The 24,154-nt window shown below is 41.4% G+C and overlaps 2 protein-coding genes and 1 long non-coding RNA gene across 5 annotated transcripts in view; 2 read left to right on the forward strand and 1 right to left on the reverse strand.

Moving 5' to 3' along the window:
- Window positions 1-24,154, forward strand: part of atg9b (autophagy related 9B) — an 839,198-nt gene that overhangs the window by 105,282 nt on the left and 709,762 nt on the right. The window lies entirely within an intron of this gene.
- LOC134060480 (uncharacterized) overlaps window positions 7,635-24,154 on the forward strand; it is a 48,964-nt gene continuing 32,444 nt past the window's right edge. Inside the window, exon 1 of the long non-coding RNA XR_009935190.1 lies at window positions 7,635-7,823. This is a non-coding gene — a long non-coding RNA (uncharacterized LOC134060480). The remainder of the gene's footprint in view (window positions 7,824-24,154) is intronic.
- Window positions 19,297-24,154, reverse strand: part of atr (ATR serine/threonine kinase) — a 163,624-nt gene continuing 158,766 nt past the window's right edge. For all 3 annotated transcript variants that reach the window (XM_062517190.1, XM_062517183.1, XM_062517177.1), the window contains exons 45-47: window positions 23,515-23,666; window positions 21,666-21,771; window positions 19,297-19,617 (exon numbers count right to left, since the gene is read on the reverse strand). In XM_062517190.1, coding sequence (XP_062373174.1) covers window positions 19,444-19,617; window positions 21,666-21,771; window positions 23,515-23,666 — 432 coding nt within the window. In that variant the 3' untranslated portion in view covers window positions 19,297-19,443. The remainder of the gene's footprint in view (window positions 19,618-21,665; window positions 21,772-23,514; window positions 23,667-24,154) is intronic.

Consider the following 24,154-nt stretch of genomic DNA (forward strand, 5'->3'; position numbering starts at 1 on the left):
CCATAATGGTGCTTGACTGCATACCACTTGAGTAAAGGGACCTGGGGCCGTATTACAGAAACTTCCTAATTTGAAAATCCTATCTTATCTCAGTTTAGGATGGCATTTAGGATCTTTGGTAGGCCTATTACAGAAGCAACTGTTCTAACTGCATTTAGGACAAAATCTTATCTTAACTTAAGATAGGAATTTGGCCATAACAGGACCATCCTAACTCAAGAATTTCTTAACTTAGGAATCCTAACTTAGGACGGCACAGGCCCTGTCCTAACTGCAAAATAACTGCCAAACTGCAACAGGCCTGCTGGGTGCCTATGATAAGATGAGGAACATGACTGTTTGGGACACCATAAATCATAGTTCACTAAATAGGATAATTAAGTGAAAACAAGAAAAATAAAATGTGTAAGCTATGTCTTTTCAAACATTTATAACATTTACAACAAATAAATAGGCCTATCAATTATAATAATAGAATAATAGACTATGTATTATTATTCATTAATATATTTTTGTATTTCATCTTTTTATCCAGCACATCAAATTAATCAATATCACTCTCTTTCTTTCTGTCTTTTATAGCCTATTGCTCCTTCCTAGCCTATTTTCTCTCTGATATTAGGTGTTGTGTCCACCAAACGCGTTTTTAACAGCCAGAGCGCCCTCGACCTCCTCCTCTCGGTGCTTCGATAAGTGTTTATTGTTGCTAAGTTACCAAAACCAGAGACGGTTTATAACGAGAAGTGCCATTGACGAGCCCGGCGCTGTTCTAAAAGTTGAACAGATTTCAACTTTGAGCGCTCTGAGCGCTGCGACAAAAAAACGTCGGCGCCGACAGTGGGATCACCCAAACGACTTTGTGTCAATTTTCAACCGTGCGGCTTTTAATATCATAATAATGGGTGTGAAATATTCCTTAACCACTAGATGGCGGCATGGCACAGCGCACTTTGATGACACCGCAACCATGAAACAGGAAGTAAAGTGCTGTGACGTAGTTGCTGTGTCATGCAAAGTGCGCTTTTCCGTTTTTCGTGATCCATGGTCAATGGGGAATCCCATTGAACGTGGGTCACGGATGTAATGTTTTTGTTCTCCCTTAAGTTTCTCCATGTTGCGTCGATAAAATTTCGAAATTCTTGCTGTATTATGTCGGACAAAAATGTAGGTTATTATCAAAGTGAAATGGTTACTATCATATGTCAGCGGCGTTTGTTTCAGCACGTCAGCACATAATTGACGTTTTCCTTCGAAATGGTCAGTCAGAATCAATGGGAGTCAATGGGGAACCGTAATGCTTATGACAGCAGTGTACCAAGGAAGCTTGTGCCGGATGACATGACGGCGGTCAGCGCTAAGATGGACAGACAACCAGGTAAACAGGACAAGCATCGGGTGCCGGTGACGTCACTCGTCAAAAGAAAAGTCACCCCAATAGACCTCTGAAGTTCCCCTACAAAAAGGATCCGAAGCTGCCATCTTTGCCCATATAAGGAGATCCGGGAGTTAATTGAAGCTAACTGCCTATGGCAAGTTGCATTGTAAGTTAGCTTTGGGGTAGCAAAGATCAAAGTGTGCCGTCTTCACCTGCCGAAGATCACAGTATCCACTAGACGGCAGTGGACAAAACTGTGTAGTGAAAAACGTCTGTATTTCAAATGTCATCATCTCCGCGAGAGTTTAACAGTGCGATTATTGAAAATCCCCATGTTATTTTCCCATAGGAAAAATCTCAAGATACCGGATCTCCTTATTTGGGCAAAGATGGTGGCTTTTTTGTAGGCGAGCTTCAGAGGTCTATAGAGCTCCACAGTCCCGCCCCTCCTCCGAGAGAGGTGCTTGTCCGGAAGAAAATTTCTCATTCATTTCTCCCATTGACTTCTGGAAAAATCCGGATATAAAGAGTTTTAGACCATGCCTTAGGCTAACCAGCTACGATGTGACTCATAAGCATATAACTTGTAATTTCGAGTGAAAAAATGAACAGAAAATGTAAAAAAAGCGAAAGGTACAAGACTGTGTACATATCTTAAATTCCTAGTTAGAGAACTCAAATCCCAGGATGCTTTGCAAACGTACACACATTTCCAACATTTGCAGCCTAACCATAGTTTAACATGGTTCCATATTAATCTGAGAAAAGAAGATGATTACTTCCTACCGTTTCCATTGAGTAAATTCAACCTTCAAGATGAGAAAACTGTTCTTTTTCGGAAGACCACACATCGGTCCTGACAGCCCTGCAGCCATTTTAAGTTATGAAGTTCCAGCGAGACGCTAGCCGGACGATAGGCGCGGGAAAAGTTGAGTACAGTTTGTTTGGGATTGCCATGGCAACGGCGATCTCTACCAATCAAAGGCTCTGCTTTCACCAGTTTTACACGGTAGGGTGTTGGGTAGTGTAGTACTCTCTCGTTAAATCGTGAATAAAACATTGTTTTCTCAAAAACAAGGTTGATGCCCCGTTAACTTTTGACATCTATATGAGCCGGTATAATCGCTTAGTCACATCGTAGCTGGTTTTACGTCTACCATGGACGGTTACGATTTTATGGCTTATTCTCCAGTTGTCAATGGAGAAATTGTATTGGATTTTTACTTCCGGACAAGGCTGTGGGCGGGACTGTGGAGCTCTATTGGACCTGCCGTTATCTACGGGCCACTCACAGCAGACTGCTGTATCCTGCTAGGTACAGCCTGCTACAATAGGAGGTCTGAGATGAGAGGACCACTGATCTAAAAGTAATTCTTTATAGATCAGTGGATAGGACACAGCCATGAGTTTAGGAACTGCTTCTGTAATAGGAAGATAGGATTTTTCCTATCTTTGAAACTTAACTTAAGTTAGGACAAGCACTTAGGATATTTTTCTGTAATACGTCCCCAGGTGTGATCTATCAGAATAGCATCAGGCCCGCACAGGAATAGGCTACACCGTCAAATGTATCTCCATAATTTCCCCCCTTCACTCACTATGGGGAGAAAATAATTTCATCGCACTGGCATTCCTAGAGCTTATCGGAGTAGCTGGGATTAATTTTTTTAGAAACCCCCCCCTCGGGGTCATCGGCATGGTCATAATATATAATAGGTCTAATGTATTTCTTTAATCTGATTAAGAGAGGGGTTTAATTCAACAGGGAATTGCAATGTGCGTCTTGCCCATAATTAGATTATAGATTTAGATTGACTTTATTGTAATTTAGCAGAGTACAGGTTACAGAGCCAATGAAATGCAGTCGACATCCAACCAGAAGTGCAAAGAAGCATTAAAGTGCAGGTTGAGTACAGAATTCTGTGCAGTTATGTAGATAAGGGCCACATTCTTCAATGTGTTGCTCTGTAGGTTCAAAACTAAATTCTACCGTACTTAAATGACTCACATTTCTGCCTATAAAATTTCTCACACCCTGCGTATTAAAATGCTTTTTGGTTTCATTTTACAGGTTACCTGTTAAAAGTTGCATTGACACAATTTTACTTCTATACAGAAGTGAACAGATTTTAAAAAGGATATGTCGTACAATTAAGGCAATATTAGAGGATTTCAGTTCAATTTACAAGCGCCATCTACAGGATTTTACTACGGAAGTCATTAAATTGAACATTGAGAGAAAAAATAGATAGTTGCCTACATATAAGGAGAATAAAGAAATCGTACATCGGCTATTTAGGCTAAACTCAAAACAACTTTGGCATAGACTATTCAACAGTAGATAGCCTACGTTCGTAGATTAAAAAGGTTAACTCTAAAATATTGTTTCAATGGTCATAAAAAAAATTAGTAACGTAATACATTTATGTAGCGGAACTCTCACTTAAATTAGTGATGCTTATCAATAAGCCAGGTTTAGCCTTTAGCGAGGTTGATGGAATACCCCCCTGGTTGGCTAATAGATCAGGCTCACTATAGCCTAATTATAGACTTCAATTTTAGCTTGAATTAATTTATTTACTGAAAGTATGCTAGATGAATTACTGTGTCATAAGCAATGCCCAGTGTTATGTAAAAAGATACACAACACTATTTATTTCAACAATCAGTTTTAATCTGTCTTGGTCACAAAGGTAAGGTGCATTCCATGCAAACATCACAGTCTCTCAGAGCTCAACCACTGTGCATAGTGGCATGATTGCGATCCTTGTCTTTTGGTCTTGGATCTCCCCTTCACACCAACACAATTAGAATTTCAGAGGCAAATACATAAATGATTGTCTTTATCACCTCTTTCATTCAATAAAAATAGGTAGTTTCCCAGGTAGGCTATGTACACTGTCCAGTCCCAGTAAGCAAATAACGTTCTGCTAACTTTAAGTAACGTTAGCTTTTGGTTCCCCTGTGGTTAGGTTTTCAGTAACCTACTAATAAAGTTTAGAGAACGTTATCTCCAGGTTGTCAAAAAAAGTTACCTTTTCACAACTAAAAAAAGAAACTTACTTAACAGAAGAAGGGAAAAAAAAGAGAAAGTGGGGCGTGAGGCCACTAGGTATCCGCCGTTCATTCCGACATACCAGCACTTCGACATTGACGTCCAATTGTCGTAGTGGAGGCATGTCTCTTTATGGGAAAAAGTCCCACCACTCCGACATTTTTTTTTTTCATGGTCGCAGTGGCGGTATTTAACTTTTTTTTCAAACAACGTGCCATTCCGACATGAGGTCATTAATAGGCTATTAATGTCAACTATATCCAATTGTGTAAAATAATAAAGATTCACATTTAAAATGTCATTGTGAAGACTTCTTGATATGGTTATGTGTCTGTTGTGTGCGCGACTCGGGGAAGTGAAAGCAGTTCTGTATAGACATGGCAAGTTTTTACCATCGGCGCAGCTGTACCTAGATGATTGTGAAAGCCGAAAAGAAATAGGCCTAAGTAATGGCGAACATTTAAACTATGTTTGCCATGGGTAGTGGACAAAAAACACTAAAATAAAACAATAGCCTATAAATATCTGTAGTGCGTAATGGACACGGTTGGTCATTAAAAGTTATTTCAGCAATACGAACATTTCTCGTCGCACTACGCACGCAGTTCAACCTATTCAGTAGTAGACTAGGCCTACTGGTAAGAATAAAAACTACTTTTAGCCCTGGACCTATAGGGGATTGCTTCCCCCAATACAATGTGGGGAAACATATAAAAACGGACATGCGGTATCTAACTTAGGATGACTGCATGACATATAGGGTTCCCCCCCAGCGCTTTAGGCGCGGCCTTGACAGTAGCCTACAACACCTCCCGCATTGACTACGTCCCCGGAAAATAAATATATAAAACCGCCCAAAGCCAGCAGTTTTCATAGATATAAGTCCATTCTTCTCTGTCTCATTATTCGCGTACTAAGTGGAGCTAAATTAAGTTATTATTTTGCTGTCACTTCTTCTGTTTCATGGCCTAGAAGGTTGTATTTGGTACCTGTGGATAGCTCTAGCTCTCCTCTTTTATCTGACATGCAAGCCATATCTTTTTGACCACGGTTTCACGAGTAAATCAAACGAAAGTAGCGGTAGCCGAAGCTATATGACATTCTTATTAGTTTGTAACTTCATCTGTTTTTATAACACAAAAGGATCGATGTGTTTGGTATCAATGGAAAGTTCTGTTTCTCCTCTTTCATTTGATATGCATGCCATGTCTGTGCGATACCTGGTCCAGGAGTAATTCAAGCGAGAGCAGTGGCTGCGTGGTAGCCTAGAAATCTAGACACCCCTAGCGGCAGCAAATGTAATTTGGCTGCCGGGGCAGTCTAGGCACGATCCATTGAGCCAGGGAGCTGAGAACCCCCAGCACCAGCGGGCCAATCACAGGGCTTAACATAATGGTGACTGACATGCGACCAGAAGTTGCGACGGTAACGCATCCTGCTTTTTGAAAGCAAGAAGATGATTCGTTTAGCGTTATCCTATTGCGTGGAGAGGGAAGGTTACCAGAGCTGCCAACTCTCACGCTTTCGGAGTGTGACACACGATTTTGGCTGTTTACACACGCACTCACGCCATACATCCATTTTCTCACGCAAAACAAAATCTGATTTTGGGCTGAGACTCGTTCGTTTCTTTTAAAACTCCCCAACGGTATATGGTGCCAAGAATCGCCACTGTACAGTGGGCTAACCCTATTCGATGCATAGACATCCATTTGCGACACAAGAAGGAGACACCCGCGGGAGAAAATAGCTTACATGTTAACTTTAGACTAACTTGTTGCACTTTTGTTGCACTGTTTTGTTTGCGGGAACGTGTGGATAAATAACTTCTGGAGAGAGCTAAATCACTAAAATCATAAAGGAACATTGCAAGACACTCATCTCTTATATGATCCCTGAAAGATTTTCTTCGACTTGTTAGTGTTTTGAACATGTATTTTATGACACAGAAAGCCAAATTAATTGCACATATCCTTGCATGCATCTTTTATTTCACTCGCGTAAAACCGTGAGATAGAAAGCTGCTCACGTATTTCTTAAAGCGACAGGCACTCAATTACACACTCCATTAATGCACACTCAATCAGACCTACTGTAAGCCTACACACCATTTAAATAAAATAGGCCTGAGTAAGTGTAATAGTCTTGAAATCAGTACACGAATGACTAAACATTTTTAGCTACTAATAATCATGCAGATTGTGAAATATAACATTATCAACAAAATATGTATAGTTATGAATTCCATAATATATGATATATATTATCATTTTCTCTGTGTGTGGAGGGTTGAGCAGAATCTCAGATGGCCACTGGTGTGAATGATCACACAATATTCAATATTAGGTTACTGATGATTAAATCACCAAATACACTAAAATTGTTTTTAAAAAAGCATCGAAAAAGTATCGAAATCACAATTCTTGACTTAGTATCGGGATCGAAACAATAATTTTGGTATTGCGACGAGTGCGGTAAAAACTTTTGGTCACCCCCGACAGAATCTCACTCCAAGGTTTTTTGAAAAGTTGGCAGCTCTGGTTACGCATTCTGCTACTTGAAAACAAGAAGATGATTCGTTTAGCATTATCCTATTGCGGGGAGGGAATTTGAAAGACAACTGTTTATCCCACCCCTCCGATTGAGCCCTGTCTACGGTGAGTGTCCAGACCCTACATCTTGATGTGGGTCTGGCTCGTCAGGCTAGCTGCGTGGGTGAACGCAGAGCAATATAGACTGTAAATAATGATATACTTTGATTTAAATTCATGATTTTATTTTATTTTCATACTTGATCGTACAGACACATGTCTATCTCGTTGGAAAGCCCCGGTTCTGCCGCGTCCCACAGTGCGCCGATTGGAGAGGCGGAGCGCATGGCTTTGGCCTCTGGGATGAGCCAGCAAGCGCTGGCTGCAAGCTATAAACTGGGGATATCTACGGTCAGCAGGAGGTGTGTTGCGCTCTCTGGGATGAATTGCGTGATGACTTCATGAAATATCCCCAAGGTCAGGATTGGGAGACCATTTGCCTGGAGTTCTGGCACCACTGGCAATTTCCAAATTGCATAGGGGCAATTGACGGGAAACACATTCGTGTGCGAGCCCCAGCCAACAGCGGCAGTTGTTTTTCAACTACGTATAAAGGGTTTTTCAGCTTTGTGCTGATGGCTGCTTGCGATGCTCGCTACAGGTTTTTCTTTGTGGATGTCGGTGTATACGGCCGCGAGTCCGCGACAGTGATGCTGGAGTTTTTGCCCGCACGGATTTCTCAGAGGGCAGCTCCCTCTTCCAGCTCACGCTCCTCTGCCCGGGATTGACATTTGGACCCCACCAGTGTTTGTGGCTGATGAGGCCTTCCCGCAGAAGGTGAACCTGATGCGTCCATATCCGGGTAAGTAAAGACATCTAATTAATAAATGTTTAGGCTAGGCCACTAATCTTTTGCAGGACACTCCAACAACATCTGCGGTTGTGCCAAGAGCTACCCCGATCTCCTCAAAACTATTCAGCAGTGTTGTGCATGAACGAGTTCAAAATAACTGAACGCAACACATTTGTAAACTAGAAAAGCACAGAGAGCGCAGACCTCTGCCTGCATTGTTCTTCCTAGGTTGTCATACATCTGAACCTAAACTATTCAGATCGCCACCACGTGGCCATACCATGCCATTACACCACCAAGCTAAATACATAAATGCCTCCGGAATCCCGACGGAATTACGGATCACTCCCAAAATGTAATCGTCTCTTCCTTGGATCATGTTCGACCTTCCCTGATAATTTCATCAAAATCCATCCATCTGTCTGACAGACAGACAGATAAACAAACAAACAAACAAACGCCGGTCCCCGATGAAAACATATACCTCCTTGGTGGAGGTAAATAATGAATTTGAATGTGAATTCGTTCAGATTATGTGAAATTTACGACGAATGTCACTGTTGAGGTCCAATTAACATTACGGAAATTGTTTTGTCCTGAGAAATCGAGTGACACTATCTGCTGCCATTTTAGAAACAGCATGTCGTTATCCAGTGTTGGGGAGTAACGCATTACATGTAATTGAGTTACGTAATTTAATTACAAAATAAATGTAACAGTAATATATTACAGTTACTGTAGAAAAATGTGTAATTCAATTACAGGTACTTCAATTACAGGAACATTTTCAAAATTACAATTTGAATTACATCTCAATATTGTCAGCAAAACCTTGCAAAGAATATTAAAAGAACTGTTTCCCTCCACAGCCATAGTTTGATACGGGACCTTCTGATAGGCTCTATCACGTCTACAGCGCCATCAGCGTAGGCCTACATGCCTGCCTGTAAACGTATTATGATTATCATTATATTATCCTCACGAAAAATGTGATGCTAATTCATGTATTGAATGCCCTTGCTGCCTTGTGCACTTGTACAGAACTGCTCGGCAGCCTGTAGACCAAGGCCGAAATCTTTGCATGGATTTGGGGACTATATTTATCATTAAAAAATCGGAAAAGTAATCAAAAGTAATTAGTTACGTTACTCAGAAAAATTAATTCAAATAGTTACACTACTATGACATTTTAAACAGGGTAACTTGTAACTGTAACACATTACCTTTCTAAAGTAACCTTCCCAACACTGTCGTTATCACACTCACTGACCACGGGCGCCACTCCTAAACTACAGCTTTGCACTACGTTACCGTACATTACCCATGATCACGTTACGCATGATGCATTGTACACATATAGGACCGCTGCTATGTGAATGCAATCGCGGAAAAATTCCGCACTTGTCAGTGATGATCGAGGGAAGTCTAACGTGTGTTCAAAGAGCCCTACAGCATGTCACTGAACAGTTCCATCGCTGCAAGTAATGCAGCAAGGCTATAGCCTCCTCCATACTCCTGGTGTTTAAAACTACACTCTTCCGCTGTCAGGCATGCACAGCTGACAGCGTGGCCACATTTATTAGGCGTCAGTAGGCTATCTGCCCAGCGAAACAAAGCCCAATTTACGGATATTCTAAATTAGATGTGAACAACAGGTGCTTCATGTCTGAATGTCCGATACCGTCAGAAAACGATTTTCATTAAAATTAACTGAACTTTAAAAATGGTGAGCTATGAACGTGAACAGTTCACTTTCTTTGTGTGTGAACTGAACTGAACTAGTTATTGAAAAGTGTGAACGTGCACAACACTGCTATTCAGTACCCGTTGTTTATCCCTGTGTCCTGGGCTCGACGCATCATAAATATGAGGGAATTCCTAACAAGCTCAGCAAGTCTCTCCTCAAATCCCGCTATTGTTCTGACAGATATCTTCTTCGTGACTTTGTAGAGCATTTTGGACTACTAGTGCAGTGCCCGTACAAACAATGTTTTGCAAGAAACTTGTTGCCCAATGACGTTGATGCAGGTAGATCATGGTAGATTGGCGATGATGTAGAATCAGGCTTGTGCAGTTAGTAGAGCTTTTTACTCACTTTGCAAAGTAAAAATAGGCAACCGCGGTTGTTGATGTACAGTAGCCTAGCCTATGCAACGTTACGTTACTTTAACAGCATGCTTACCAGTAAATTACTAGTAATAAGGGGCTACAAAATATTATTACCATGAAATTAGATAAAAATACCATAGAAATTACCACCTTAATTAATGCTGTTTGCATTGCTATTACCTAGAAACTGCAGAGTAATTGCACCAGAAACTGCATGGAAATTACTTGTAATAAGTGGTAACAAGGGATTGTTACCATGAAATTACATAGAAATTACCATACAATTACCACCTTATTAGCGAGCCGTAATGTAAAGTGTTACCCAGCATGTTTATCCAAGATGAACAATCTTGAAACGGTCCGTTGCTTAAGTGAGACATCGTAATTTCCATGAATGGCAACACGTGAGTTTGTCAGTGAAATGGGCTGTTTTTCTATGCTGGAGTAAGTGAGAGTGAGAAGGGTAGTGGCTAGATAGCGGTAGAATTGTATTTTGCTTAATTTAACAATGTCTGTAATTTTTTGTCCAAAAACGACCAAACTTTGCATTGTACTCACGCATGCCATTAGCAAGACCTGCGCCAAATTTTTGGTCAATCGGATGAGTGGGTCGAGAGTTATGCATGGAACACACAGACAGGCAGACAGACAGACAGAGTGACACACAGACAAACGTTCCTTGCGTTAATAGATAGATAAACTCAATAGCGCCCCGACTTTTGCCTGTGGTATTGCTCCGTATTGCTACCAGGGCTTGAAAACGAAATTATTTTTCAATCATTCCATTCTGAACGGTTCAGGGGTGCGTTTCCCGAAAGCATCGTAAGCCTAAGATGATCGTAAAGTCCCTCTTACGAACGTCTTAAGGTTTTCCGACTGTTTCCCGAAACCATCGTAACTTAAGAGCATCGTGAAAACACTTGTAGATCTACGAGTGATCCAGAGTTCTCGTTACTGACTAAGAGCGTCTTAACGCTATGCCTCAGTGGAGTCACCAGCAGGATATGCAGGGGGATTACAACTAAGAATATAATGATCCAACTTACGTTACCATTCTTTATTGTATTTACTTGTGATGATTCAGATTTTAGCGTGCAAAATGGCATTCATTCAATGGACATAATGATGTTATTAAAACCGGACAAAAATAGCCTACAAACAAGTTATGAAAAGAGACATTGCCAGAAAAGTTTGCCATTATCTTTTTGTGTAGCCTTTTATTTTTTATTTTTTATTAGGCTTATGAGGTAAAAACAGAGAAAGGAGTATGTGGCTATAGTCTGTGCTGCGTCAAAATCTAAGCCTATAGGGGAGCGCTGTGGCGCAGCAGGCTACAGCGCTCATACCACATATGGGTCCGAGTGCGGCCTGCGGTCATTTCCCAGTCCCACCCCATCTCTCTATCCCACTTACTTCCTGTCTCACCCTTCACTGTCCTATACAAATAAAGGCAAAAAAGCCCAAAAAAAATACACTTAAAAACCGGCTATGTTATTTAAGCCTACACATTTCCTCATTTTCTTATCAACCTCTTTATTCAAACGTCTGCTTAAGTGACACCTCGAAACATTATTGCACAGGCAGCACACCGTGCTCTCACAATAATAATAATAATAATAATAAATTTTATTTCAAAGCGCCTTTCAAAACACTCAAGGACACTGTACAACATTAAAACAGGAGAAACAACATTAAAACAATAAGCCAAGGCATACACACACACACAAACTAAAAGAAAAAAGAAAAATAAGTGCACATAAATCAATCTAAACAGTATGCAAGCTGGAAGAGATAAGTTTTCAGTCGGGATTTAAACAGGGGGAGAGAGTCTATGTTGCGGATGTCGGGGGGAGAGAATTCCAGAGTTGAGGAGCAGAGCGACTGAAAGCTCTGCTCCCCATGGTACTGAGGCGGGCAGTTAATCGAACGCACTATAAGAGACAGAGATCTGGCCTAGGGTGTGGCTTAGGGACACTATAGCGCCACCTAGCGCATTGTCTGTTGTGGTTGACACGTACATTCACCAAAATGAACCAAATTTGATGGCCATGTGTGTTATTGCTATCTCTAGTCAGAGACAGAGCTCTGGCCTAGGGTGTGGCTTAGGGACTCTAAAGCGCCACCTAGCGCAGTGTCTATTGTGGTTGACCCATATATTCACGAAAATCAACCAAATTTGGTGGGCTTGTGCATTATTGCTATCGATAGTCAGAGACAGAGCTCTGGCCTAGGGTGTGGCTTAGGGACTGTATAGCGCCACCTAGCGCATTGTCTGTTCTGGTTGACACACATATTCATGAAAATAAACCAAATTTGGTGGGATTGTGTGTTATTGCTATCTCTAGTCAGAGACAGAGCTCTAGATCTGGCCTAGGGTGTGGCTTAGGGACTCTACAGCGCCACCTAGTGCATTGTCTGTTGTGGTTGACACATACATTCACGAAAATGAACCAGATTTGGTGGGCATATGTTGTGTATGGATATGAACAAGTTTTACATTTAAACTATATAGTAAATATTAAAAGAATTTGAGTTATGTGAGATTTTCTGATTTTTGCACATCATGTATTTTTACTCCTAGACGGTAAAATTATCTTGAGGGGTTGCCCAAGAGAAATTGCGACCAGATTTTTGAATTTCTAAAGTATATTGAAATGGCGAAGGTTTGAACCTAGGTGTCTTATAAAAGAAACAAAAAGTTGGTTGGTAGGCAGAAAACAGTGACTAGTTTGGATGAAATTTAATGGAGTATTAGTTAGTGTGTTTGTAGTGACAGTCATATACAAAGTTTTGAATTTGGTGTTGATTGTGTTTTTTAAAAGCGCATTAATGATTGTGGTGGACACAGTTTTAGCTAAAATATTTTGAAGCGAGTTGATGAATAATAATAATCATATCAACCTATGCTGCAATTTTGATTTTAACCATGTTAACAGAAAGTGAGTTATTTGTTAATTTCATAATTGCCCAATCACACACACCCCCCTCTCTATCCTTCTCTCTCTCTCTCTGTTGCAACTCACAGACACACGCTTGCACTCTGTCACCCCCCTTCTCCTCAATCTCTTCTTCCCGGGTCTCCCCTAGCATACACACATTGACACACGTGCGGCTGCCTAGAGAGAGAGAGAGAGAGAGAAAGAAAGAGAGAGAGAGACACACAGAGACAGAGACAGAGACAGAGAGACACACACACACACACACACACACCTTGGGGCAGCCGTGGCCTACTGGTTGGGGCTTGTAACTGGAGGATTGCCGGTTCGATCCCCGACCAGTCCACGGCTGAAGTGCCCTTGAGCAAGGCACCTACAGTAGGCCTTACTTGAGAATGGCCGTTTCCCTCACGCGTTACCTGATTCACGCTCTGCGTGAAATGTATTACAGCTGCATTACAACTTACCGCCACTAGGTGGCAGTACAGTCCACTGTAGCATTGCTGCGGTGTGATTGATACTGTAGCCCAGTTCTACTCATTCAATAAGCGGCCAGGAAGCAACCTCTAGTGGCCCAGCCCATATAGTAGCCTATATTTCGGAAATGCCAACAGAAATCCCTAGGAGCCTAGTCACCTACAGACTGCAACACTGCAACTCTTTTATTGTTGTGTTTTTTCGGGTGTTTGCCAATTCAGTCTGGCACTCTGAAAATGTTCGCAAGGCTCTGCACTTCGAAAAAGACGAGCATGAACTAACAAACTATTTGTCATAGTTCAGAATTGCCATTAACACAAGCAGCAGATTGAAATAACACTTTATGTTTCATTCGAGAGTTTGACAACAGTGAGGATGATTAGCACTATGCAAACAAGTTTTATTGAGTTAGACTGCGTCTCTATAATAGTTCCGTAATCTGACGTAGGCTATTTCCTCATGAATGTAATTCTGTAATTTCTCTTTGGATAGCTATCTATCTATCCAAGGGCGTCAGTTTAGTTTTCAGGGGACAAAAACGCTATTTTACAGCTTGGTTTGATAAGTGCTGGGGACATACATTTTATATGATCTTAACGATGTTGAGGACTCTGCTGCGCCGTTGCCGCCAGTACCAGTTTTAAACGCACGCCTAGGCTATATTTAGGTTACTTTATCAGCTTCGTACTTAAATGGCTCATTCCAAGGAGAATGAAGGCTAGTTCGCTGGCTTCTATCATGTCCTCAGGACTCGGCTTGCGCAAAAAAAAACTAAACCAGAGCCAGAGTGATGCTGAAACCGGTCTGTGTCCCTAGTTCATTCTAACTCCACGAAAATTACCACCGCTGGTTAGTTTGCTTTACTTTATGGAGTAGGCTAATCCATATAGATTGGTGAATATGTAGGCTTTAGACCTACTTTCTCGGGGGGCAGAGACATTTTTCAAGGTGGTGTAGGCCCTGAAATACAGTAGCCAAAGCATACATATTTTAATCGTAGTTGGGCTATTCGAAATTGCGCTCTGATCAGCGGAGGACGGGAGAAGTGAATCTAAATAGGCTATTGGTCGTTTATCGAAGAACAGTAGCCTACCATGCCTTACTATTATCTTTGATATTTCATGTGCATGGTTTTGAATATTTTAACAGTTGCCAAAAAATATAAGGGATTCAGTCAGTCGAGTATATTTGATATTCGCGGCATAGGCCTACACTTGAAACGCACGATCAAAACGTGTTGTTTCTGCGTAGACAGACCCTAGGCTACACTTGACATGCAGTTGTGTTCTGTTCTCAGAGCATATGCTTTCTCTGTCTATGATCTGCAGCTTTTTTCACGAACTGCTGACCTCCTCCACACTCGACAGAAAATTCGGCCACTGAGCAGCGAAGTTGCCGATGCGATGCGTGCTTCTCAAGTCTGATAATTTGCAGCACGATCGAATGGTATTATGGAATCATGGACTGAAAGAAAAATGAAATAGCCTAGGCTACTTAATTTAAATACTTCTTAATTTAATCCCACTGTCAACTCAAATTGGTGAGGGTTCTGTTACATCTGCGATCAAGTGATTTGAAACATAGAAAATATTATAACGATTAGTCTAGTCTAGTCTTTGACTTTTGAGTCGTTTTCCAAGCATCTGCCGTGCCGACTGAGGCATTCCATTCAGATGGCTAGCCTACCACAAAGCGAGCCATCAAGTGTTGGAAGCTAACTGTACCATCTCCCTCTGTGAACTGACCTCTGTGCCTTAGAAGACGAATTTAACCCCCCCCCCCTCCCCCCCCAGAGCAGTTTCACACATCATTAGCAATCTTATGTTGAGTGTGCGTCTGCAACAGTGAGCTTACTCCTTTTCGGCTTTCGGAAACAGCAGCGTCACATGTCTCCACCACTTTTTTATGACGAACGATTTTGTCCCCACCACAAAATGTTTATCAATTCATCAAAAAAAGTTGGTGCCCACTGCCCAGGGCTACAGATAAACCTATTGTGATCGACAATGCCAACGCATAATGGACCGAAATAGCCGAAACAATGTGTTGTCGTACCTGCAACAATGTAGGCCTTTTCCAAAAACAATTTCAGTTACTTTAACTGGAAGTGAAAGCTAGGGGTATTTAAGTATCTTTGCCTCGGTCTTGTCTTGGTCTTACTGTCTTGGTCTTGCCGTCTCTGGTCGACATAGTGGTCGGGAGATTTGCAACAAATTACAAACAACAAATTTCTGGCGTAGGGGCCTACCAAGGTGTTTGCGGAAAGAAAAACAAATCAGGTTCGCGGATAGAACTCGGTCAGATTAGCGCGATAAGGCATTGAACATTTTGACATTTTTGAAAATAAAATACATGTAAAATATTTCCCTCACATCTGTCTTCCTATGTGCAGAAATGTGTTAAACTACTGACAACAAAATATGTGCGTTTAAGCTATAGGCTATTGTGTCAGCGCAACGATGCAATAGGCCTACATGTTTAAAAAGTTGTCCATCCACCGTTGATGCAATCATTTTTCTGCATAAGAACATAGCCCAAACTTTTCACGGCGCGTCGTTGATTATCCCTTACTTAATTTCAAGTGGCTATATGATTGGGCTTCTTGTGCGTGCCTGTGTTGGCGCTTGTTGCCCCGTGTGAGCTTCTGCGCTCACCTTTTGACATTTCTGAATGCCTTCCTACAGTTGCTTAATTAGCCTACTAACACTGCAATGCAGTGATATATGAGATGCATCCCCTATAATCATTATAGGTCAAAAAAGACAAGTAGAACGGCAAACAACGGGATTCATAAGGTCATATCCTTTTGAAATAAATTAAGCCACCGTTAATGCCACGGGGCAAACGTGTTTCTTAGCGTCTTGAAACTTTCTTCTGTGAACTGAAAGTCCGATCAAATTTCATTCAAAGGCAGTCCATAATTCAAATGAAATTGTTTTCTAACGAAAAAGTCCCAACTTTTATAATAGGCCCAAATAATAGAATATTTAGGCAAGATGTTTGTAGTGCTTCGGAAGATGGGACATTTTATATTTAATCAAAACCGTTCAGTTCGTAATTCATTCTCCCTCCTTCGCATTCGGTTTGGAAAGAAACAGCATAAGAGAGCATAAACCATAGTTTCTCCAGTAGGTCTATCTTATTTTACAAATTTGACAACAGCCAGCTTACATTTCAAATAAACATAGCCTAGAGGTTTGTTGTGCGTCGGAAAATGGGACATTTTATTTTTTAATTGTTTCCTGCTTTTAGAATCAAGAATAACATTCGTGAACCATTTTGTTTTGTTGCCAGCATAAAAACAAGCGTACCATCGGCCTATCCACACATTTGAAATAAAATGTATGAATTGACCCAAAAACGAGAACACAGTTGTGCTTAGGGCATAGGCTTATGCTTTTAGTGGTTAGGCCTACCTCATGAAACCATTAGTGACAGCAAAACAAACCTAAACGAAACAGCCAGATGCCTCTTCATAAAATAGGCTAACAGAAGACACCTTCATAAACAATAACAAGTTTTGTCGTGAGACTAGGCTATTAAAAGCAGAAAAGATGTTCAGCTTGCTTCGGGATTGAATTCAATTTGGGACTGTTTGGCTAGTGGTAAATGCCGACATTCCTAACCCTGCTCACAAGTGCCACCTGGTGGTTGTTTGGGACATTGCAGCTTCACTTGGGAAAAATAAATAAAATACACGTGATTCACGTGTGATTCTCATGAGAATCTCACGTGAAAGCGGCCAATGTCAACCAACGCCCACTGTACATTCATGACAATTAGGTACGCTTGTGTGTTATTGCTGCCACTAGTCATAGACAGAGCTCTGGCCTTGTGTGTGGCTTTGGGACTCTATAGCGCCACCTAGATTGTTGTCTGTTGTGGTTGACACATACATTGATGAAAATTAACCAAATTTGGTGGGCATGTGTGTTGCTCATGCACATGCCCACCAACAAGTACGTGTTGCTTTGTTAGATTCCGCAAATGTCACGGGTCCACACCGCCGGTGCTCGGGCCCGCCATCGCCGCTTGCGGCTATATTTATTATAGTTTTTTCCGTCTTTCCTGTTTTGCCTTTCTCACCAATTTGGCATGCTCTAAAACTCTTGTAATTTAGCAGCCATATGTAGAATTGCACTTGATACTCAGAGACAGACCTCTGGCCTAAGGTGTGGCTCAGGGACTCCATAGCGCCACCTATCGCGCTGTCTGTTGTGGTTGACACATGCATGCACAAAAATTAACCAAAATTGGTTTGCAGATGTGTTGTATGATTCTGAACAACTTTTACATTTACACTACATAGTGAATCTTAGACAAATTTGAGTAATGATTATGACTATGAGTTTTGCACATCATGTATTTTGAAACACGTCTCCTAGACGGTTTATCGAAATTGTGTCATATGGACAGTAAAATGATCTGGAGGGGCTGCCCAAGAGCAATTGCGAACAGATCTTTTAATTTTTGAAGCATATTGAAATGGCGAAGGTTTGAATTATGGCGACTTATTAAAGAAACAGGAAGTTTGTGTTACGGGCAGAAAAAAGGTAACAATTTGGATGTAATTTGGTAGAATTGCTACCGCTAGTCAGAGACAGAGCTTTGGCCTAAGGTGTGGCTTCGGGACTCTATAGCGCCACCTAGCAGCGCTTTGTCTGTTGTGGTTGACACACACATTCACGAAAATGAACCAAATTTGGTGGGCTTGTGCGTTATTTCTATCGTTAGTCAGAGACAGAGCTCTGTCCTAGGGTGTGGCTTAGGGACTTTATAGCGCCACCTAGCGCATTGTCTGTTCTGGTTGACACACACTTTCACGAAAATGAACCAAATTTGGTGGGCTTGTGCGTTATTGCTATCGTTAGTCAGAGACAGAGATTTGGCCTAGGGTGTGGCTTAGGGACTCTATAGCGCCACCTAGCGCATTGTCTGTTCTGGTTGACACACATATTCACGAAAATAAACCAAATTTAGTGGGCTTGTGTGTTATTGCTACCGCTAGTCAGAGACAGAGCTCTGGCCTAGGGTCTGGCTTAGGGACTCTATAGCGCCATCTAGCGCATTGGCTGTTGTGGTTGACACGTACATTTACCAAAATGAACCAAATTTGGTGGGCATGTGTGTTATTGCTATAGTTATTCAGAGACAGAGCTCTGGCCTCGGGTGTGTTTTAGGGACTCCATAGCGCCACCTAGCGCATTGTCTGTTGTGGTTGACACACACATTCACGAAAATGAACCAAATTTGGTGGGCTTGTGCGTTATTGCTATCGATAGTCAGAGATAGAGCTCTGGCCTAGGGTGTGGCTTAGGGACTCTATAGCGCCACCTAGCGTGTTGTCTGTTGTGGTTGACACATACATTCAGGAAAATTGACCAAATTTGGTGGGCATGTGTGTTGCTCATGCACATGCCCACCGACAGGCACATATTGCTTTGTTAGATTCCAAGTTGTCACAGGTCTCCGCACCGCAGGTGCTCGGGCCCGCCATCGCCGCTTGCGGCTATATTTATGGCTTATTTTCAGGGACCTGCTGCTCATTTTCCTCACGTGACCTGGCAACACTGAAAGCAATTAGATAACACGGAGCAGCATAAAGTTCCAGATAAAAGAGTCCGACGAGTTGGATATGGACGTACAGTGTGAGCAGTCAAATCGCATCCGACCATCGGATCGTGTAGTGTGAGAACAGGAATCGTGAGCTGCCCCTGCGAATTCACTCGCGCAGTATAAGCAGCAGCTGAATACTGCGATTGAAAAAATCTTACAGTGTATGCCCAGCTTAAAGCAGCTCAGGTGGCACTGCTTGCTAGAATGCTCATTTGTGTCTTTTGTTCATTTGCCAAAATGCCACTCCTCAAATACCTTGAGATACTGTTTTAGGTGAGTTCACCAACATCAAGGTTCCTTTGTTGACCTTTGGCATTAGATGACAGAAAACATTCACAAATTCCTACAGTAAATGAAACTCAATTTTATTTAAAGTTATTTGTTGTCATTAATACGACCACTTACGTAAAATTCAAAATAAAAAAAAAAACTAACAGAGATGTAATGGAATGTCTTCGATATCCACTGAATCCACTTTAAGGCTTAGATGGTCAAAGGTAAGGTCCCCAGCCAAGGTACATCTGACACAGGCGATTCTCATCTGTGGCCTCTTGGATGAGGTAGTGGACATGCCCCTCAATGGATAAGGGTAAACCCATTACTTTGTTCCTATTCTTGATCACCCCCTGAAGCCTCTGCTCAATGTCAAGCACATGCGTCTTGGCCTGTGGAGGATATCAAACACAGTCATGTAAATATCCAATAGAGTTAATAAAAGTAATAGGGGTTGGAAAAACACTCGATTCTTAGATGCATCGCGATTCTGTCTAGAACGATTCGATGCTCGATGCAGATAAGTTCATAATCTGAATTTTAAAACATAAATCAGTTCGCCTGCTGCAACATTCTGTTCGCTTGCTGCAGAGCGCTGCAGAAAACGCTCCTTTCTGCCTGCTGGTTCTCCGCTATACAGGCATACACACCAAAGACATGTGCGAGTTTGTTTATATACAAAGTTTAAATGGTCACAAAATGGTTACAATGGCGAGCAACAAACCTATAGGCTATCCGACCTGCACCGGCTAATTTAAAAGCTGCCATTGTACCCTACCTTGCCCGTGCAGGTTGTGTCCGTGTCCGTGTCCGGCCTGACACATTAACTGTAATTATGAATATGAGCCATATAATCCAACCAATTTTAATGCACAGGCCACTATAACTGACGTTCTCAACAACAATTCCGAGTTGTTTGAACTACAGAAATACTGTATGTTTAGAATTATTTTAATGAATAATGCAACAAGGACGAAGCAAACCGCATTGTGTTTAATTCAGAATGGAATGGATTGCAAATAGAATAGAATATATACTTTTTTGATCCCGTGAGGGAAATTCGTTTCTCTGCATTTAACCCAATTTAACCGAATTAGTGAACACACACAGCACACACACAGTGAGGTGAATCACACATTAACCCAGAGCAGTGAGCTGCCTGCCCAACCAGCGGCGCTCGGGGAGCAGTGAGGGGTTAGGTGCCTTGCTCAAGGGCACCTGAAGCCCTAACCAGTACACCACGGCTGCCCCATAAATGAATGAATCCGAATGAAGAAACGTAATGCCCCTTACAACGTAAAATGGCTTAGGTCCTATGTCCTTGCAGCAAAAGAGGACACTGAAGGCTGACTATCATCCTTTCTGCCATGACAAGCCTAGCCTGGCACGCCCTCCCAGTGACGTAGCCTAACACCTTCGGCGTTGCTGTCGCTGGTCTGGCCAACTGCTCATCGGGCAGGATTTCTGAATTCCCCAAAACTGCGGAACTGCACCCTTTGGTCGAGAACCAATCAACTTTGAGCAGCTCCAACGGCTCTGGGTAGAGGCGTGTTCAAGGCAGAGGAAAGAGTGTTGTGTTTGGTTTAAACTCGGCAAACTCCTTTCTGACATCGACCAGTAGCAAATCGAGGCACTTAAAGGAGGCGGGTCAACCAAGCGCTTGGAGAAACTGTTGAGAACAGGCTCTTGGTCAGACCAAAGTCTCGCAGAGCCTTTAAAGTCGATGGTAATCAGGCTATGACAAGCCTGCTTTGCGTGTCTATTCATTGTCGAAGTCCGAGGTTTTTGCTGTCAAGCAAGCAGTGTGCCGGACTTAATGCACTCAACAAAGCTAACACATAGCCTATGTTGTCACTGCCCATGTTTACAATGATTACCTACCTCCGATTTTCCTCCAAACTTGTTAACAGTTAATTATCCTGTTTTTATCATTTTCTTTACATCTTGAAACTCCATGTTGCACTCAAGCTACCCAGTGTGATGCTTGCGAGTGAAAGAGGCTACCCATGCATTTTGTAACTTTGTAGCCAAACTTGTGCAACTTTGTACACATTTGTTACTTAAGCCTACTTTGCCATATAATATTTCTGATTATGACATAGCTTAACCCCCCACACATGCTTGATCAGGGGGTCTGGCCCGAGGATAGTGGTGAGAAATAAGCTTTTTCTCTAATGAAATATTAGAAAAGGTAATTCATCTGTTGATTTTCTTTAATGATCACCACAAAAGTAGGAAGTGAGTAGCAAACTCAAAACATTTTTTGCATCGAGATCGGTTATCGGTTTAGAATCGAATCGTTAGCCTCTGAATCGGAATCAATCATGAGGTGCCAAGAGATTCCCACCCCTAAAAAGTAAGCAACTTATGAACAATTTTTAATTAGCTAAATGAGGCCTGATAAAGACTGACCCAAAAATCTGTTGTGTGAAAGCAATACCTTTTCATTGAGTATCTCTCCAGACTCATTGACCTGCGTCTTCAAGAGACCTTTTGCAGGCTTACTCCACTCGACCAAGGGATCATGAAGGAATGTCTTTAGGACACTATGACAAGCCAGAGGAAAATGTTACATTTTAATCAGTTCACACCCTTTTGATTTGGTCAGCCATGGGGTTAGACCTGGTTTTGTGGGTTAAAGTTTTTTTTTTTTTGCAGAATCTAGTAGACATGGAGTACCTCTTTAAGATTTAGGAGGGTGCCCAGTGATATCCCTTGGGCAATTCTCTATATTAAGCCTTTCTTGTCCAATGTGTTTAATATAAGGCGTGATACTACAGGTGAATAGGGTAAACAAATTAACAAGCAGATATCACTGTGAAAATTCACCAGTTGATTACTTAGATCAATATGAAAAATAAATGTATTAAAAGTGTTCTGTAATTTAATGTTTGAATATGCAAATTAAGCATGACGTGACTAAATATGCGCTGATTTGCATAAACTCTAAAAGATCAAATCTGAACATTGGATATATGAGTTCAGTTAAACATCATACGCCACTCAGTTCAGAGCAGACACGCCTCTTTAGGGGAAAGCGCTGGAGTGTTAAAGGAATATTTCGGTATTTTACACTTTAAGCCCGTTTTCTGTATTGCCTAGCATGAAAACGAGTGTTTGACACCGAAATCTCGACGATTGAGCCTGTTTGTGGAATTTGCCAGCTTTAGAATGGAGCTCTATGGCTTTAACATTGCTCGCTTTGTGCATGGACTATTCTGTTCGTAAAACACCCCTAAACGTTTGTTTTTAAAAATGTGCAGCTCACTCAGTGGTTACTGGTCTTCAACAATCTTCTATAACAAGTTTAGCAGCGAAATATAGCTTCTGTCAGCTTTTATCATGATTTTCGAAATCCTGGAAGTACTTTTTCAGATACCTCACAACCGTGTGTGCCTAAGATAACACAACAGAATTTGAATTTCGCTGCTAAACTTGCTATTGAAGATCGTTGAAGATCGTTGAAGACCAGTAACCACTCGGTGAGCTGCACATTTTTTAAATGTAAATGTAAATTGAAATGTTTAAAGGCTATTGGCAGTATTTCCTGAATAACCAAACGAGATATCCATAATTCCCTGTGTAAATGCCAACAAACAAACAAACAAACAAATAAACAAATAAATAAATAAATACATAAATGTTTAAACTGGCTTTATCCAATGTTCAGATTTTATCTTTGTTTTTTAAGTATATATTTTTGGGGCTTTCTGCCTTTATTTGTATAGGACAGTAGAGAGAGACAGGAGAGAGAGATGAGGTGGGATTGGGAAATGACTGCAGGTCGGACCCGAACCTGGGTCCTCATGGGCACTAGGACCCGTTCATGGCACGAGCGCATTAGCCTGTTGAGCCACAGCACCCCTCAGAATTTATCTTTAAGGTTTATGCAAATCACCACATATTACATCATGCCTAATTTGCATATTCAAACATTAAATTACAGAAAACTTGTAATACATAGATCTAAGTAATCAACTGGTGAAGTTTCATAGTGATATCTGCTTGATAATTTTTTACCCCATTCACCTGAGTATCTCATCTTATACAGTATTCAACACATTGGACAAGAAATGCTTAATATCCAGAATTGCCGAAGGGATATCACCGGGCACCCTTTCTAATCTTATTGAGCTACCCCTAGGCAACACGAAACAGTAATAAAAATAATAATAATAATAAAAATAACTGACAAAACCAGGTTCACCTAAATTATGTCATTCGGCTGCCAAACTAAAGCTTCCAGTTTTTCAAGTCTGCTGTGCTATATGTCAATGGACTTACAGTACCTCATGAGTGGTTCATGTTGATCCCTCATCAGACGAAGGGTGACTTCACAAGCTTGTCTGAAAAGCCCTTCAACACCCATGGGCCCCATGGCATGCACCATGTTCTGAGTGAGCCGGAATGGGACTACCTCTGGAACATCAAAGGTTTCTCCCTAAGAAATTCCCATGTGCATGAGCCCCCATACATACATGGTTTAGTAGATGCTTAGTTTGAAGTTCAGCAAATCATCTTGGCAGCAACTATATGTACTTTGGCATGTAAACATGGTCATTTATTTGGCTGAATAGCTATATTTGCATTACAGTTTTTCTCAAATGCTAAAACACATTTCACAAACCTTTCCTCCATGTTCCCCAATGTCGAAACACAATATCCTTTTCTAAAGCTACATCCAGCACAACCACACCTTCTCACTTCAAAACTCAAACTTTCACACCAAAAGAGCAGCTCGAAGCTTTCAAAAATGTAAACACTATACACATCATTACACACTACAGCAAAACAATTGAAAACACAATGCTCAATTTGTGAGAAGGTTCTTTGTTTCATAACTGCCAATGCATATTTTTTTAAAAACTTTAGAGTAACGAATCTTCTTAGATCTCTGCAGAGGATTAGACATTTAAAGAGTTCTTTTCC

The sequence above is a fragment of the Sardina pilchardus genome, chromosome 2, assembly GCF_963854185.1.
Source record: "Sardina pilchardus chromosome 2, fSarPil1.1, whole genome shotgun sequence".
Classification (NCBI taxonomy): Eukaryota; Metazoa; Chordata; class Actinopteri; order Clupeiformes; family Clupeidae; genus Sardina; species Sardina pilchardus.